The 15,836-nt window shown below is 43.7% G+C and overlaps 1 protein-coding gene across 1 annotated transcript in view; it reads left to right on the top strand.

Moving 5' to 3' along the window:
- Positions 1–516: 516 nt before the first annotated feature.
- Positions 517–15,836, top strand: part of NIPA1 (NIPA magnesium transporter 1) — a 41,546-nt gene continuing 26,226 nt past the window's right edge. Inside the window, exons 1-2 of the mRNA XM_082841834.1 lie at positions 517–689; positions 15,688–15,735. Of these exons, the coding sequence (XP_082697960.1) occupies positions 527–689; positions 15,688–15,735 (211 nt within the window). The 5' untranslated portion in view covers positions 517–526. The remainder of the gene's footprint in view (positions 690–15,687; positions 15,736–15,836) is intronic.

Below are 15,836 nucleotides of genomic sequence, written 5' to 3'. Positions count from 1 at the left end.
TTGGACGGTGCGATCACGAGCTCACTGCCCCGGTGCGGAGACAGATGACTTCCCTTCCTTCAGCGGTCCCATTCGAGTTTCCACAGCTGACGTGTCTTGGTTTCAGGCCCCAGGGGCGGCTCTCTGCGGGCCCCCGAACAGCTTTGTGAGGGACCATTATCCCAGCGAACGCTACGTCTTGCTAGCGCTCTTCCAGTCCTAAATATCGCATGGGACACCCACCAAAACCCATCTGTTTACCTGAGAAGCAAACTTAACTGGGGGCCCTGTATTTGCACCGCCAAGCCTGCAGCTCGGCCTCTGCGCCCACCCACCTGCCACCTCACCCCACTCCTCGCCGCCGCCGCCTCTCCTAACGCGCTCCTCCCCCTCCTCCCCCCTCTCACCCCCTCCCGGAGCCCGGGCTCCACCCCGCCCCTGCAGAACCCCAGTCCCCCGCACCCCAGTGGCTCTGGGCCGCGGAGCCGGCCCCCGCCTCCAGGCCCGGCGGGCGAGCGCGCAGGCGCGGAGGGCGGGCGCCGGCGGAATGGGGACTGCAGCGGCTGCAGCGGCGGCGGCCGGGGAGGGGGCGCGCAGCCCGAGCCCCGCCGCCGTGTCGCTCGGCCTGGGCGTGGCCGTGGTGTCGAGCCTGGTGAACGGGTCCACGTTCGTGCTGCAGAAGAAGGGCATCGTGCGCGCCAAGCGGCGAGGTAGGGCGGGCCGCGGCCCTGGTCAGGGTGGGGGCGGAGGCGTGGAGGGAGCAGCCGCCGGCCGTGGGGAGGGGAGCAGCCGCGGGGTGGGGTGTTCCGGTCGTCGCCGGAGTGGGGTCCGGAGACGGGGCGGGGCACCTCGGAGGGCCAGCTGCGCGGGCGCGAGGCCCCTAGACCACCCGCAGCGCAAGCGCGGACGCGGTCCTGTGCGCCAGAAGCGCCGCCACCGCGGCCGAGCCTAGTCCTCCAGCAGCTCCGGAGGCGGCCGGTGCGCCCTGAGCGGTGGTAGTTGTGTCGCCGCCACGGTTTTTCTCCCTTCCCAGCGCTGGCGAAGCCTTCTTCAGTTTTATAAGGTTTCTCCCGCTGACTTCTTTCCTCCCTCCCAGACCCAATCGCTTTGCAGCCCTGCATCCCACCGACCTGCCCTCTGGGCGTCCTGTCACCCGCACCCACCGGCTGCTAGGGAAAGCTTCCTGTTTGCAGTATCCCCCGAATGGTCGGAGCCCAGTGCCTGCTCAGAAGGAGCGACGGGCCTCCCGCCTTTGCTGTGACTCCGGCCTGGGGTGCACTTGGAGGGCAGGACCTGCTGACTTCTCGCCCTGCAGTGGCCACACCAGTGCAGAAGTAAGAGCTGTGTGCTAGGCAGGCCGGGGTGGGACCTGCGGGCCAAGGAGGCGCTCGCTCTCAGGGTCGAGCGAGAGTTCTGACCTTTCCTGTGGCTTCTGTTCCTGGGGTCCTTATGACTACAAGTGATCTTCGGTGTGAAGAACACTCAAAGAAGATTAAAACCACCAAAAATGGGCCAACTGAGTATTCCCTGGGTGGATAAGCCACCAAACACCACTGTTTATCAATGTGGAAAGTGTTAAGATGTAGCAGAGTTCTTTGCCAGTGTTCTTCTGTAATAAGAGAGGCCTGAGACAGTTTACTGAACGCAAGATGTAGCATGCCTTGAAACTGAAAATGAACGTGTCCAGAAAGACTGAGAGAGTCTTGTGGTCGTTCCACAAGAATAGTGTTAGGGCTTCCCTGGTGGCGCAATGGTTGAGAGTCCGCCTGCCGACGCAGGGGACACGGGTTCGTGCCCCGGTCCGGGAAGATCCCACATGCCGCCGAGCGGCTGGGCCCGTGAGCCATGGCCACTGAGCCTGCGTGTCCGGGGCCTGTGCTCTGCAACGGGAGAGGCCACAACAGTGAGAGGCCCGCGTACCGCAAAAAAAAAAAAAAAAAACAGGAGGAGACCGCCAGGTCATGGGTTTAAGATAAGTAAACTTATTTAATAGTTCAGATTCTATAATGCAAGTGAAACTCTCTTGAGTGTCCTGGATGATCAGCCAGGAGTGAACTGAGGAAAGAGATAAAGGGGCCTACAATATTGAGTGAAAATATAAAATCATAGATTAAAGAATTCAACTTCGAAGTGAAAACATTGCAGTCTGTACATAAAATCTAAATAAAACCAAGCGTGGTTTCCCTAGGATGCAGATGTATCTCTAAGATAACAAATGGACATCTGGCAGTAGAGCACTTTTCAGGGAGCACATGTCAGTTTGAGGGGCTCCAGGGGTGGGTGACATGTTAGTCATGATTCAAAAATAAACAACACACGTGCCCTTGATAGGATAGGCACATGATCTCCAAAACCCATGACCCCAGTCTAACCATGAGAAAAACAGCACACAAACCTGAATTCAGGAACAGCCTACAAAATACCTGACCAGTCCTCCTGTCAAGGTCGTAAAGTCTGACAGACTGTCGTAGCCAGGAGGAGCCTGAGGACACATGGCCATAAGACATTAGGTAAAATCTAAGGAAACCTGAGTACAGACTTCAGTTACCAGAAAACAATAATTATTGAGTAAAACTAAATTATTTCAGCTCAGCTTATGTGTTCAAGGGAATTAGTGACTAAGAAAATAAAAAACACAGCAACCTGAAAAAAAAACATTATTCATGCTTTTATTTATACCTGCATACTATGTCCTTAAATAAATGAGTGAAAATGTGATATTTGCTGATTTCATACTTCTCCAGTTACTACCCACCACTACTAATTCAAGCTACCTGGCTTGCTCATAATGGTGGAAGACAGACATACAGTCTTGTTTTGATAAATTTAGTTTTGATTTGTTCAACAGATATTCACGAAACTCTTATTATGTGCCAGGCACTGTTGTAGGTATTGAGGATGCATAGTTTTAGCATCTACTCCCCCTGAAACCTTTTTCTACCTCTGCTAATAAGCAGCATAGTTGGCCGTTGTGAAATGACTGAAATGGGGGAGATCGGAGGAAAGAGGAGGTGGCTAAAAATTGGGGAGTCAAGTTCTTGTGCTAAGGGAGACCTGATGGTCTTACACTGTAAAAAGCTGTCTCACTGAAAGTTTCAGCTTTATTGCACTGCCGTGCACCAGCATTTCTTTCAAGTCTCAGCTTCAGGAGAGCCAAGTTCTGGTCACAGCCTTTCCTTTGTGGGGGAGGAGTTGGGGTGCAGCTTTCTCTGTTACCAACTTTCACTCTTGAAAGGACCTTCCCAATGAATGGAATATCATTCATGGAATGGAATGGATAGGCTAGGAGCACCATCCACAGCACAGGCTCAAGGTGAGCTGCCTCACTATTGGTGTGGCTTGAAAGACCCTGAAGATGGGAAGAGGACAGGGGACACCTGGGGCCACAGGTCATTGATAGTATGTTTAGTGTTAGAGCCCACTTGAAGCAGAGCTTAGAAGAGAGAAACAAGGTGACCATCAAGGCTGAAGATAATTTGTTGAAAGCCAGTTGCAACATTAGAATTCTGTGCTGGTGAATAGGTGAGGATGTCCTGGGAGCCTCTTAACTGGGGGGGGATGATGTCCTGCCCTCAGACAGACATTGTGGAGACAGCCTCAGGAAAGTCATAGAATTGCATAGATGAGTGAGTCTATGTAGAATGTCCTAGGCCAGGAAGAACCACAATCTTTTTAAAATCCCTTTCATCAAAACTGGGAGATACCACCTAACACACATTAGGATGGCTATTGTTTAAAAAAAAAAAGCAGAAAATAACAAGCATTGGTGAGGATGTTGAGAAATTGGAACCCTTGTGCACTGTTGGTGGGAATGTAAAATGGTGCAGCTGCTATGAAAAACAGTAGGGAGGTTCTTCAAAAAATTAAATGTAGAATTACCATATGACCCAGCAATTCCACTTCTGAGTATGTATATCCAGAAGAAATGAAAGCAGGGACTTGAACAGATATTGGCACACCCATGTTCATAGCAGCATTATTCACAGTAGAGAAAATGTGGAACAAATTGTGGTATATACGTTCAAAGGAATATTACTTAGTCTTAAAAAGGAAGGAAATTCTGACACATGCTACAACATGGATGAGCCTTGAGGACATTATGCTAAGTGAAATAAACCAGTCACAAAAGGACAAAGCTTGTATGATTCCACTCATATGAGGTACCTAGAATAGTCAAATTCACAGAGACAGAAAGTAGAATGGTGTTGCAGGGGGCGGTGAGGAGGGGGGATGGGAAGTTAGTGTTTAGTGGGCACAGAGTGTCTGTTTTGGAGGATGGGTTAGTTCTGGAGATGGATGGTGGTGATGATTGCACAGCAAGGTGAATGTACTTAATGCCATGGAACTGTACACTTAAAAATGGTTAAAATGCTAAATATTATGATATATATTTTAATGCCATAAAAAAAGTCCTTTTCAGATTTCATAGTCTCCTTCCTGAGAGGAGTACAGCCTAGTGGTGTAGTCACACTGTTAAGATGCTCGGAAGGTGAGTGAGTTGTCTTGTGAGAGTGGAAACTGGGATCCAAGCATCCCACCTGCCAGTCTCAAGCCTTCTGTACTGATTTTGAAGGGCATGTGCCCTCTGGGCATGGAATGTACATGTTTTCTCCTTGCCTCTCTTGCCGTTCCCAGGCACACACCTAGGTGCATGTACCCCCAAACCCAGAGCTGAGGCACACACATGTTATCTTCACCCCTGCAGCCCTTTGACTCTGTGGTTAGTTCCTCCAGCTTCTGTAAACCCTCCAGACCCTGACAGATGGGGTCAGCTTCCTCTCCTGCCGTGTGTCTTCTTGGTGCCTGTCTTCAGCCCCTTCCTGCCCCTGAAACCTGTGGTATGACGGCTTGTTCACTTGTCTGTGCTCCGCCTGGATCCTGGCTCTTCAAGGCAGGGCACATGTCCTGTCCACTGGGAGGCATGTGGTGGACACTCAGTAATGCTATCTAATTGGCCATGAGTAACCCTGGAGTAAAGAGGGTAAAACCAAACCTCGTATTTTATTTCTGAGCTTTCTTCAAATTATTCAGAGCTGACCTCATTTACCTGTGGCCTCTACCAAGTAATAGAATCCAGAGTTACTGCTAGGTCTGAAAATCTGTAACCCTGATATCTATCTAGCTCCAAGGGGAGATCGTTGATGAGGAACATGGTGAGAATAGGGTGAGTGTTAAGAGCATTTGAATGGCTCCACAGCCTGTACATATCTGGTTTACTTGATAGTATTTCCCTGAGAAGAGAAGATAAAGAAGGCTCCTACTTACAGAAGACTTATGATGTCCCTGACTCATGCATCTGTCATGTTCCATGGGCTGACTGGACTCAGATGGGCCCCGCTTCCTTGGGGTCTCCAGTGGGTTGCGGTCAGATGGTGGCTGGGGCTAGAGTCATCTGAGATGACTTCTTCATCACTTGTCTGGGACAGCGGAGACAGCAAGATGGTTCCTGAGCTGCCTCCCACCACCACCTCTTCTCATCCGTCCATATACTCTCTTCACACATGGCTACTGTGGGCTTCCTTACACCATAATGGTCTCAGGGAAGTCAGACCCCTTACATGGTGGATAGCTTCCCCTAGACCAAACCTTCCAAAGACTAAGGTGAGCGCCGAATGGATCCCTGTGCCCTAGCCTTGGAGGTCTGGCACTACCACTTCTGCCACATTCTGTTGGTGTACCCAGGGCCAGCCCAGGTCAACTGTGGGAGGGGATGGCATAGGGACATGGATCCCAGGAGGTGTGATACAGGAGAGGAAGTTGAGGCATGCACCCAATACAGGACTGGTTGCACTAGGATTTGAACCCAGCTTGGGCTGACTTTGAAGGTGGTTTTTCTCTGCTGCTCCCAGTGGGAAAGGTGGGGGGGAAGATACATAAATTCACCTATAGATAAGACTTTTCAAATGAGGGGCTTCACAGTCTATGTGGAAAAAGCTGGTACTCTGATACTGTTTTATTATAAATAAGTATAATAATACCCCAAACATTAAGTATAAATAATACCCGGAAACTAAGGCAAATAAGAATTTCTTATCATTTTCATGTGACAAATGTGGGAATAGATCACTAATATAAATTCCTACATGAAATACCTTTGGTGTTGATGAATTTCTGTTGGACAGAGTATATTTTTTCTTCAAAAATATTTATACATAAATAGTATAAACTATAATGTAATTTATATTTCCAGCCCTTTAAGTCCTTAATGAGTAACCAACCAGGCCTTTTTTTAAATTTTTTTTTTTGCGGTACGCGGGCCTCTCACTGTTGGGGCCTCTCCCATGGCGGAGCACAGGCTCTGGACGCGCAGGCTCAGCGGCCATGGCTCACGGGCCAAGCCGCTCGGTGGCATGTGGGATCTTCCCAGACCGGGACACGAACCCGTGTCCCCTGCATTGGCAGGCGGACTCTCAACCACTGCGCCACCAGGGAAGCCCCAGTCCTTTTTTTTGAAAAAAAATGTAGCCATGAGCGGCTAAAAAAGACCACTTTTCAAGAAGAATATGCTCAATCCCACACTCCCTAACCCCACACTCCCTAATGTTTCTGGGCCAGGAACCTGTGACAGTAAACTGACCCCTTTTAGATACTGCCTGGATCAGCCAGGGAGGGTGGGCAGGCAGAGGGTTTACCTTGCATGTTCATGCCCAGTCAGAGCTCTTTGGTATGATATGATTACTCAGCAGAGTATATCATGAATTCACAGAACCTGGGCATAGTCATGCTTTTAAAAGAGCATCTTCTTCTTGGTTATAGAAATATGGTCATTGTTTAAAATCTGGGAAGTACATACAATTACGAATAGGAAAATAAAAAGCATTCATCTCCTCACCTTCAGGTAACCACTGTTACAATTAGGGTGTATTTCTTCCTAGTCACATTCAATACTTATATTTCAAAATTGAATTTTAATGAATAAATCCTGTGTGCAAAAAATATATAACACATATGTAGGGTATAGAGAATAATAAAATAAATATCAAGGGGTTTTTTGTTTTGTTTATTTATTTATTTATGGCTGTGTTGGGTCTTCGTTCCTGTGCGAGGGCTTTCTCTAGTTGCGGCACAGCGGGGGCCACTCTTCATCGCGGTGCGCGGGCCTCTCACTGTCGCGGCCTCTCTTGTTGCGGAGCACAGGCTCCAGACAAGCAGGCTCAGTAATTGTGGCTCACGGGCCCAGTTGCTCCACGGCATGTGGGATCCTCCCAGACCAGGGCTCGAACCCATGTCCCCTGCCTCAGCAGGCAGACTCTCAACCACTGCGCCACCAGGGAAGCCCCAAAATAGAGTTTTAAAAGTGGTGATGTTTCAATAAACTGTGTGTATGTGTGTATAGTACATATATATAGTACGTGTATAGTATACACGTACATATATATAGTATGTGTATAGTATAGTACGTGTGTGTATAGGAGTCATGACTGAGAGCTCATATTCTTAGATTGTTCTGTTCACATCAACAGAGCCTGACAGTACAGGTATAAATGCCTGACATCTACCTGTCGTGGAAACAGGAATTGGCCACTTTGGCTTCTCTGTACTCAGGGTGAGTGGGGGCAGCCCTGGTTTTCAGAGAAAGGGAGAGGGACAATGCTGCAGTAAAAGTGAGGAGGAAGAGAACACTTTTCAAGGGCACCATGCCTTGGGAGTCTTTATAAGTCTTTGTATTCACCAAGGAACGTGATGCTTCCGGTAAACATTTGATAGAGAGCTTCCCTGGAGGGAGTATGTGTTAATATATACTGGACTTACTCCCTGTGAAACATTGAATGTCATTTCCACACAGAAACTGTGAGAAACTGTCACAATGGTTATTGCGTTATGGTCAGCATTGTGTAGGCTAACCTAGAAGTTTAGTTATTGTTTATAAACTATTTTTTCTTTTTAAATATTGGAGTATAATTACATATAGTCAGCTGCATAGATCTTAAGGGTCAGTTTGGTGAGGTGTTTTTTTTTTTTTATAAGAATGATTTTTTTAAAATATTTATTTATTTTATTATTTATTTTATTTTTGGCTGCGTCGGGTCTTAGTTGCAGCACGCCAGATCCTCGTTGCGGTGTGTGGGCTTCTCTTTAGTTGTGGCATGAGGGTTTTCTCTCTCTAGTTATGGCACACACGCTCCAGAGCACATGGACTCTGTAGTTTGCGTCACGCAGGCTCTCCAGTTGAGGTGCGCTGGCTCAATAGCTGTGGCACGAGGGCTTAATTGCCCTGTGGCATGTGGGATCTTAGTTCCCTGACCAGGGATTGAACCCACGTCTGTGGCCTTGGGAGGTAGATTCTTTACCACTGGACCACTGGGAAAGTCCCAGTTTGGTGAGTTTTGACAAATAAATATACCTGTGTAACCAATACCTTGGTGAAGAAATTGATTATTGCTGTCATCCTAGAAAGTTCTCTCGTGTTCTTTTTCATTCTGTCCTCCCTACACCAGAGGGTCTGCTCTCCTAATATCCATCTGCATAGATTGAATTAGTTTTGCCTGTTCTTGAACTCCATATAAATGGAATCATACAGTATGTATTCTCTTATGTCTACTCTTCTTTCTTTCTTTCATCATGGTTTGAATATTCATCGTGATATATGTATCAGTCGTACTTATATTGCTAAGTAGTGTTCCATTGTTTGAATATACCACAATTTGCTTATCTATTCTGAAAATTTGGTTGTTTCCAAATTTTGGCTGTTTGAGGAAAGCTGCAATGACAATTCTTACATAATTCTTTTTTGACTTAAAGTCTTATCTTTGGGGTAAATACCTTGGAGCATTGCTGGATCATGCAGTGCTGGATCATGCAGTAGGTGTATAATTAAATTTTAAGAAACTGCTGAACACTTTCTGACTACAGGTGTACCATTTTACCCTCCCATCAGTAATGAATGAGTGTTCCAGGTGCTCCACGTTCTCTCCAACATTTGGTGTTGTCATCTGTTTAATTTTAGCCATTCTGGTGAGTGTACAGTGGTATCTCATTGTGATTTTAATTTACATTCCCCTGATACCTAATGATATTGAGCATCTTTTGATGAGTTTATTGGCCATTTGTATACACTCTTTTTGAGGTGTCTTTTCAAGACTTTTGCCTGTATTTTAGTGGATTATATCTTTTTATTATTGATAGTGTGCATTATATGTAACATGTATGTATAATCTGGATACAAGTCCTTTGGCAGATTTAGGAATTGCAAATATTTTCTCTGAGGCTTGTCTTTTCATTTTCTCAATGTTTCCTCTTGAAGAGCAGAAATTTTTAATTTTGATGAAGTCTAACTTATCATTTTTTCCTTCTATATGGTTAGTACTTTTTGATTTCTGCCAAAATAAAATCTTTGTTTCTCCTCAGGTCACAGTGGCATCCTCCTGTGTTTTCCTCTAGGAGTTTTATAGCTTTCGCTTTTACCTTTAGGTCTGTAAGCCATCTTGAGTTAATTTTTGTATATGAGTGAGGTATGAATCAAGGTTCAGTATTTTCCCTACTGGTATCCATTTGGTTCAGCATCGCTTGTTGAGGAAATTTCCCTACTGAATTATACTGTTGCTTTAGTCCATGATCTGACTGTACATGTGTGAGTCTATTTCTGAACTCTATTCTGTTTTATTGTATATGTCTATCCTTACACCAGTCTGTATTGATGATGTAGTTTTAAATCTTTTTAAAAAATCTTAAAAAATCTAATTTTTAAATCTTAAAATCAGATAGTATAAGTCATACAGTTTTGTTCTTCTTTTTCAAGATTGCCCAACTATTTCTTTAGGAAAATAAGTTCTGCATATCGAATAGCCAACATACAAAAGAACTTCAAGTACTAAATCCATTCATAAATTGGTGAATACCAAGTGCCCAGATTGAGTCTAATTAATGCCCTCATCTAGCTGTGTTGGTGTCAGGAAAGAAATTTTCTTGATAGTCCTTTTTTAAGAACTCTGTAAAAACTATGTAGCATCTTTTTACACATTTTTTAAAGTTAAGGCATTAATTAATTCGTAAAGGACTTAGTGATCCACTCTTGCTTTGCTGATAGGAGCAACTCTGTTGTTGCTGTACAGAGCACACACGAGTGGAAGCAGTTTTGCTGTGGTATAATCAGCAAGTAAATAAACTAGATGACTGCCTGTATTTTTGTGCTAGAAAGTCATATTTTAAGGACATTTCTGATACACATTTAAACCTAAATGGAAGGTTTTAAAAGCCACGAGTCCATGGTTGGACAACATCAATGCCAATTGATATTATCATCCTGACAAGTCTCTTTTGTATTTGCACAACACTTCTTTGTCTTGTAGTTCAGCTGTTATAAACAACCGTTCAACTCTCATCCAAGGTTTCCAGTATGAGGGGGAAAAAAATTCTAGACTTTAGATATTGCTACCTTTGCAACCCACACCTAGGAGTGGAGGGGAGGAGGCATGAGTATAGTCAAATAAACAAACAGAAAACCAGTGTTCTACAATTCTGAGGTTCCTTGTTCTTGCTAAGGCCAGAGAACTTGAAAAGTCCCAGGCATCAGCTGGGAAGAGGATGAGCATGGCCATAGGCTTGAACAGGTGCCTCCTGAGGGTGTCAGGTGAGTAACTTTAGGATTTTTAGGGACAGTGATGAAGGTGAAACTGTGAAGAAACCAAGTCATTTTAGGACATAAGAAAATAATATCTATGACAGGGCCAATGGCTAACATGGAATGCAGGTTCCTAGGAATTCCTGGCTGCAGGAGGATGGAACCTGGGGCAGCCAGCTCAGTGAGGATGCTAGGCACAGGTGGATGGGCAAGAAGAGCCATAGGCTACTTCCGTGGGCACTGGGGATATTGCTGAGCTGGAGCCCTTGGGGGCCATGGAGAGCAGTATCACTTTGATCTACAGTTAGGGGTGTGAGGCAAGTATCCCGACAGAAAATCTTAACTTACGTAATGTCCATGGAAGCAGAAAAATTTTGCCTAATATTGGCTTAAAAGGTGAGGGTGATCGCAATACCTTTGGATTTCAGCAAACACAAACTCCTCCTGGGGAGTATGAGTGGGAGGACCCTAAACACTTGGAACTAACCTGTACCTTTTGACTAAAGGGAGACCAAAGGCTTGTTATTTCTCTAGCCCTGGCTACGTGGTATCCCAGGTTCTTCCCCATTTTAGTGACAGTCCATTTCAGACTGTCAAAAGCACGTGCTGTGTGGTAGTTAATGGTGTGGGGAAAACTATAGCGGTGAAAGAGGAGAGCTTCAGTGGGTCCCATTGTGCTGGCATCCTTGGACAAGCTTTCACTGCCTGAGTGTTGCCCACATTCTAGCTGCTGCTGTAGCAGTGATCCCATGACTGCGTAAGCACTCACGACAAAACTGTATTCATCACAGTAAAAGGAATTGGCCTTTCCCTGCCCCCAGCATAGACCCCCAACAGAAAAGATTGTGACTGATTCCTTGATCTCAGAGTCCCTAAAATCTTTTGAATATTATATGTAGAATTTTTGAAAAGCTGTTGAGTAAATTATTGTGTGCATCTGCTATAAAAACAAGCTTCAAGATCTAGAATGAAATGTGTTCACAGTTATTTTAAATAATAAGCAATAATATTTACTTATACACAAAAGAGAGCAGGAGTGGCCATGCTAATATGAAACAGAACAGACTTTAAGGCAAAAATTGTTACTGTAGCCAAAGAAGGACATTTTTTTTGGCTGCATTGTATCTTCTTTGCTGCACGCGGGCTTTCTTTAGTTGTGGAGAGCGGGGACCACTCCTTGTTGCGGTGCACGGGCTTCTCATTGCTGTGGCTTCTCTTGTTGTGGAACACGGGCTCTAGGCATGCGGACTTCAGTAGTTGTGGCTCGTGGGCTCTAGAGCGCAAGCTCAGTAGTTGTGGCACACGGGCTTAGTTGCTCCACAGCATGTGGGATCTTCCCGGACCAGGGCTCGAACCCGTGTGCCCTGCATTGGCAGGCAGATTCTCAACCACTGCGCCACCAAGGAAGCCCAAGAAGGACATTTTATAACAATGAAAAGGTCTACTATAAGTTTATACTTGATTTCCTTTGTTTTCTAAGCTTCTTTAGGATATAAAATAACAAAGTTAACATTATCTTTATTATAAGTTACAACAATATATTGTTGGGTTTGTAACATAAAAAATGTAACATATATAACAATAATTAAATAAAGACCACTGATCTGTTCTTTGTGTCTATAAATTTGATTTTGTTGAAAAATTTTTTAATTGAAATATAGTTGATTTGCAATATTAGTTTCAGGTGTTCAGCAAAGTGATTCAGTTATTTATATGTATTTTTTCCGATTATTTTCCATTATAGGTTATTACAAGATATTGAATATTGTTCTCTGTGTTATACAGTAGATTCTTGTTGCTTTTCTATTTTATATATAGTAATGTGTATCTGTTAACCCCATACTCCTTATTTATCTGCCCCTCCCTTTCCACTTTGGTAATCATAATTTTGTTTTCTGTGTCTGTGAGTCTTTTTCTGTTTTGTATATAGATTCATTTGCATTATTTTTAGAGTCCACATGTAAGTGTTATATAATGTTTGTCTTTGACTTAACTTCACTTAGTATGATATTCTCTAGGTCTATCTACATTGTTACAGATGGCAATATTTCATTCTTTTTAATGTCTGAGTAATGTTCCATTTTGTGGAACACACCCCATATCTTCTTTATCTGTTCATCTGTTGATAGACACTTAGTTTGCTTCCGTGTCTTGGTTATTGTAAATCATGCTGCTGTGAACATCAGGCTGCATGTATCTTTTCAGATTAGAGTTTTCATCTTTTCCCAATATATAACCAAGAGTGGGATTGCTGGATCATATGATAGCTCTATTTTTAGTTCTTTAAGGAACCTCCATACTGTTTTCCATAGTGGCTGCACCAATTTATATCCCTACCAACAGTGTAGGAGAGTTCCCTTTTCTCCACACCCTCTCCAGTATTTATTATTTGTATACTTTTTGATGATAGCCATTCTGACATGTGTGAGGCTCATTGTGGTTTTGATTTGCATTTCTCTAATAATTAGCAATGTTGAGCATCTTTTCATGTGTCTGTTGGCCACCCTTATGTCTTCTTTGGAGAAATGTCTATATAGATCTTCTGCCCATTTTTTGATTGGGTTGTTTGTTTTTTTGATATTGAGTTGCATAAGCTGTTTGTATATTTTGGAAATTAAGCCCTTGTTGGTTGTGTCATTTGCAAATATTTTCTCCCATTCCGTAGATTGTCTTTTTGTTTCTTTGATGGTTTCCTTTGCTGTGCAAAAGTTTTTAAGTTTGATTAGGTACCATTTGTTTATTTTTGCTTTTATTTCTTTTGCCTTGGGAGTCTGATCTAAGAAAATATTGCTATCATTTATGTCAGAGAATGTTTTGCCTATGTTCTCTTTTAGGAGTTTTATGTCTTATATTTAGGTCTTTATGTCATTTTGAGTTTATGTTTGAACATGGTGTGAGGGAGTGTTTTAATTTCATTGATTTACGTGACGCTGTCCAGCTTTCCCAACACCACTTGCTGAAGAGAATGTCTTCTCCATTGTATATTCTTTCCTCCTTTGTTGAAGATTAATTGACCATAGGTATATAGGTTTATTTCTGGGCTGTCTATCTTGTTCCATTGATCTGTCTGTTTTTGTGTCAGTACCATGCTGTCTTAATTACTGTAGCTTTATAGTATTGTCTGAAGTCTGGGAGGATTATGCCTCCAGCTTAGTTCTTTTTCATCAGGATTGCTTTGACAATTCTGTGCCTTTTTTTTTTTTTTCAGATTCCACATGTAAGTAAAAGACATGCTCTAAAATAGCCACAGTGTGATTTAGCACATTTGGGAAATTGAACAAGGATTCTATACTAATAGTTGATCATTGTTCTGCAGTATTCACTGCAGGGCATTCTTCAGCTCAGCTCTACTTTCTGATATGTAGGACATCATGGGCCACATTTGTATCAGACACACTCAGAGGGACATGGGACAGGAGCCACAGCCAGTGTCAGGCCCTCTCTGTTGGAGCCTGGTAGCAGAGGCAGAGCATGGTTTAGGGTCCCAGAGGTAGAACTGCAGCAGACGGTGTCACAGCTGCCCAGCCTTACAAGCCTCATGCCCTCCAGTATAAAGTCATAGAGGCAGGAATCCCGGGCCCTGAAAGAGCTGTTCCTATTCTCAGAGGTATTGCACTAGGGGAGCCCAACCTCCAGTCAGATGCCATTTGCCCATCAGAGGTCATTTTTACCTTACGTGCTATCCCCTGGCCACATGGCTGTCAGCTTTACAGTCGCATTCTCATGCAGAAAGTGAAGGGGTTTTGTTACTCAATTATCTACAACAATCCATATTGAAGTTTTGCCAGTTGCCCCAATGTTGTCCTTTATAGCAGCCTTTTTTCCCATCTAACATCATGTGTTTAGTCACATCTCTTTAGTTTCCTGTCATTTGCAACAGTACCTTTGTCTTTCATGACCTTGCCGATTTTGAAGGGTACAGGCCAGCTGATATGTGGACCATTTCACAATTTCCTCATGATTAGATTCAGGTGATGCAGTCTGGCAGGAGTACTGCAGATGTGATGTTGTGCCTTTCTCAATGCACCCTCAGGAGGTGCAGGATTTGATTTGTCCCACTGCTGATGGTGTCAACTTTGACCACTTAGTTAAGGTGATGTTCGTCAGGGTCTTAGAGTACTGTAAAGATAACTTTTTCTCTTTGTGATTAATAAAAAAACTGGTGGAGGTGATTCATGGAGGTTACGTGGCAATCCTGTCCCGCAACAAACTTTCATTCACTTATTTTAGTCTCGATTGATGGTTCTTGCCTGAGTCAGTTTTTACTGTGATGTTACCAAATGGTGCTATTTGAACTAGACCATTCCTTCCACTCTATCATTACTTATTGGTCTCATTTTCTTAAAAGTACTTTTTAAATACCTGTAGCTCTGCTCCTCAAAGAAGCAGCCTGGCTTCCTATGTTCATTATACCAAATTATTGTGAATTAAAACATCCAAATAGATAAGGTGTTTTAGTCTGAAGTGAAAAAATCCTGTTAGACTAGGAGCATTTTGACATACCTGAAGAAGGACAAAAGGAGAGATGGATGTGACGAGGAGACCTGCTCCCATCTCTGCCTGCCCTGGCATGCATTGGGGCATAAGAGGGTAATCCAAGAGAATAAAAGGGAAACCACTGTGTACAATGTCCGATCATTGAGTGAGTGTAAGGGTCTGCTTTCAACCATTTTCACATGGTTGCAAAAAGAGCCATGTCACAAAGCTTCTACATTATGAACCTGTTTAAGTAGCAAGTCACAGAACCCTGTACTAGAAAAATTATCATATGAATGGGTTTCAGTAAATGCATGAGAGAATTGGACTTTGAAGGTCAAATCTCGTTTGAAATCAACATATAAAAAGTTACTCCAAAGAATATTTGTCTCTAGATATGTGTTGAGCCCCCCTCCCAAATAAAGTACAATTTATAAAGATTTTATTTGCTTGGGTCAGCTTGTGTTGATTGCAGAAAGTATTTTGCCACTTTTAATCGTTTCTCATGCTGCTCTTTATAGACTACTTTAAAGTTTCTTTGTAGGGTGAATAAAAGTATGGCATTCATTCTTTTCAATTTTAGTTTTATTTAAAAATTCCTCTTTTGAGTGTGTAGCTTGTAAACCTCTTGGTTCGTACTTTCCTGATGTTTTTGTCTCACTCTTTTACAGGTACCTCCTATTTAACAGACATTGTGTGGTGGGCAGGAACAATTGCAAGTAAGTACTCTTTGTGGTGAAGAGCTTGGTCTCCTTTTGTAAGATCAGTCATTTGTCTGTCAGGGCTGGATGGAGGGGATGGGATGAGCTTAGCTTGTTCT

The sequence above is a fragment of the Leucopleurus acutus genome (assembly GCF_964270905.1).
Source record: "Leucopleurus acutus genome assembly, chromosome: 6".
NCBI classification, from domain to species: Eukaryota; Metazoa; Chordata; class Mammalia; order Artiodactyla; family Delphinidae; genus Leucopleurus; species Leucopleurus acutus.
This window is presented reverse-complemented; position numbering and strand designations above follow the sequence as displayed.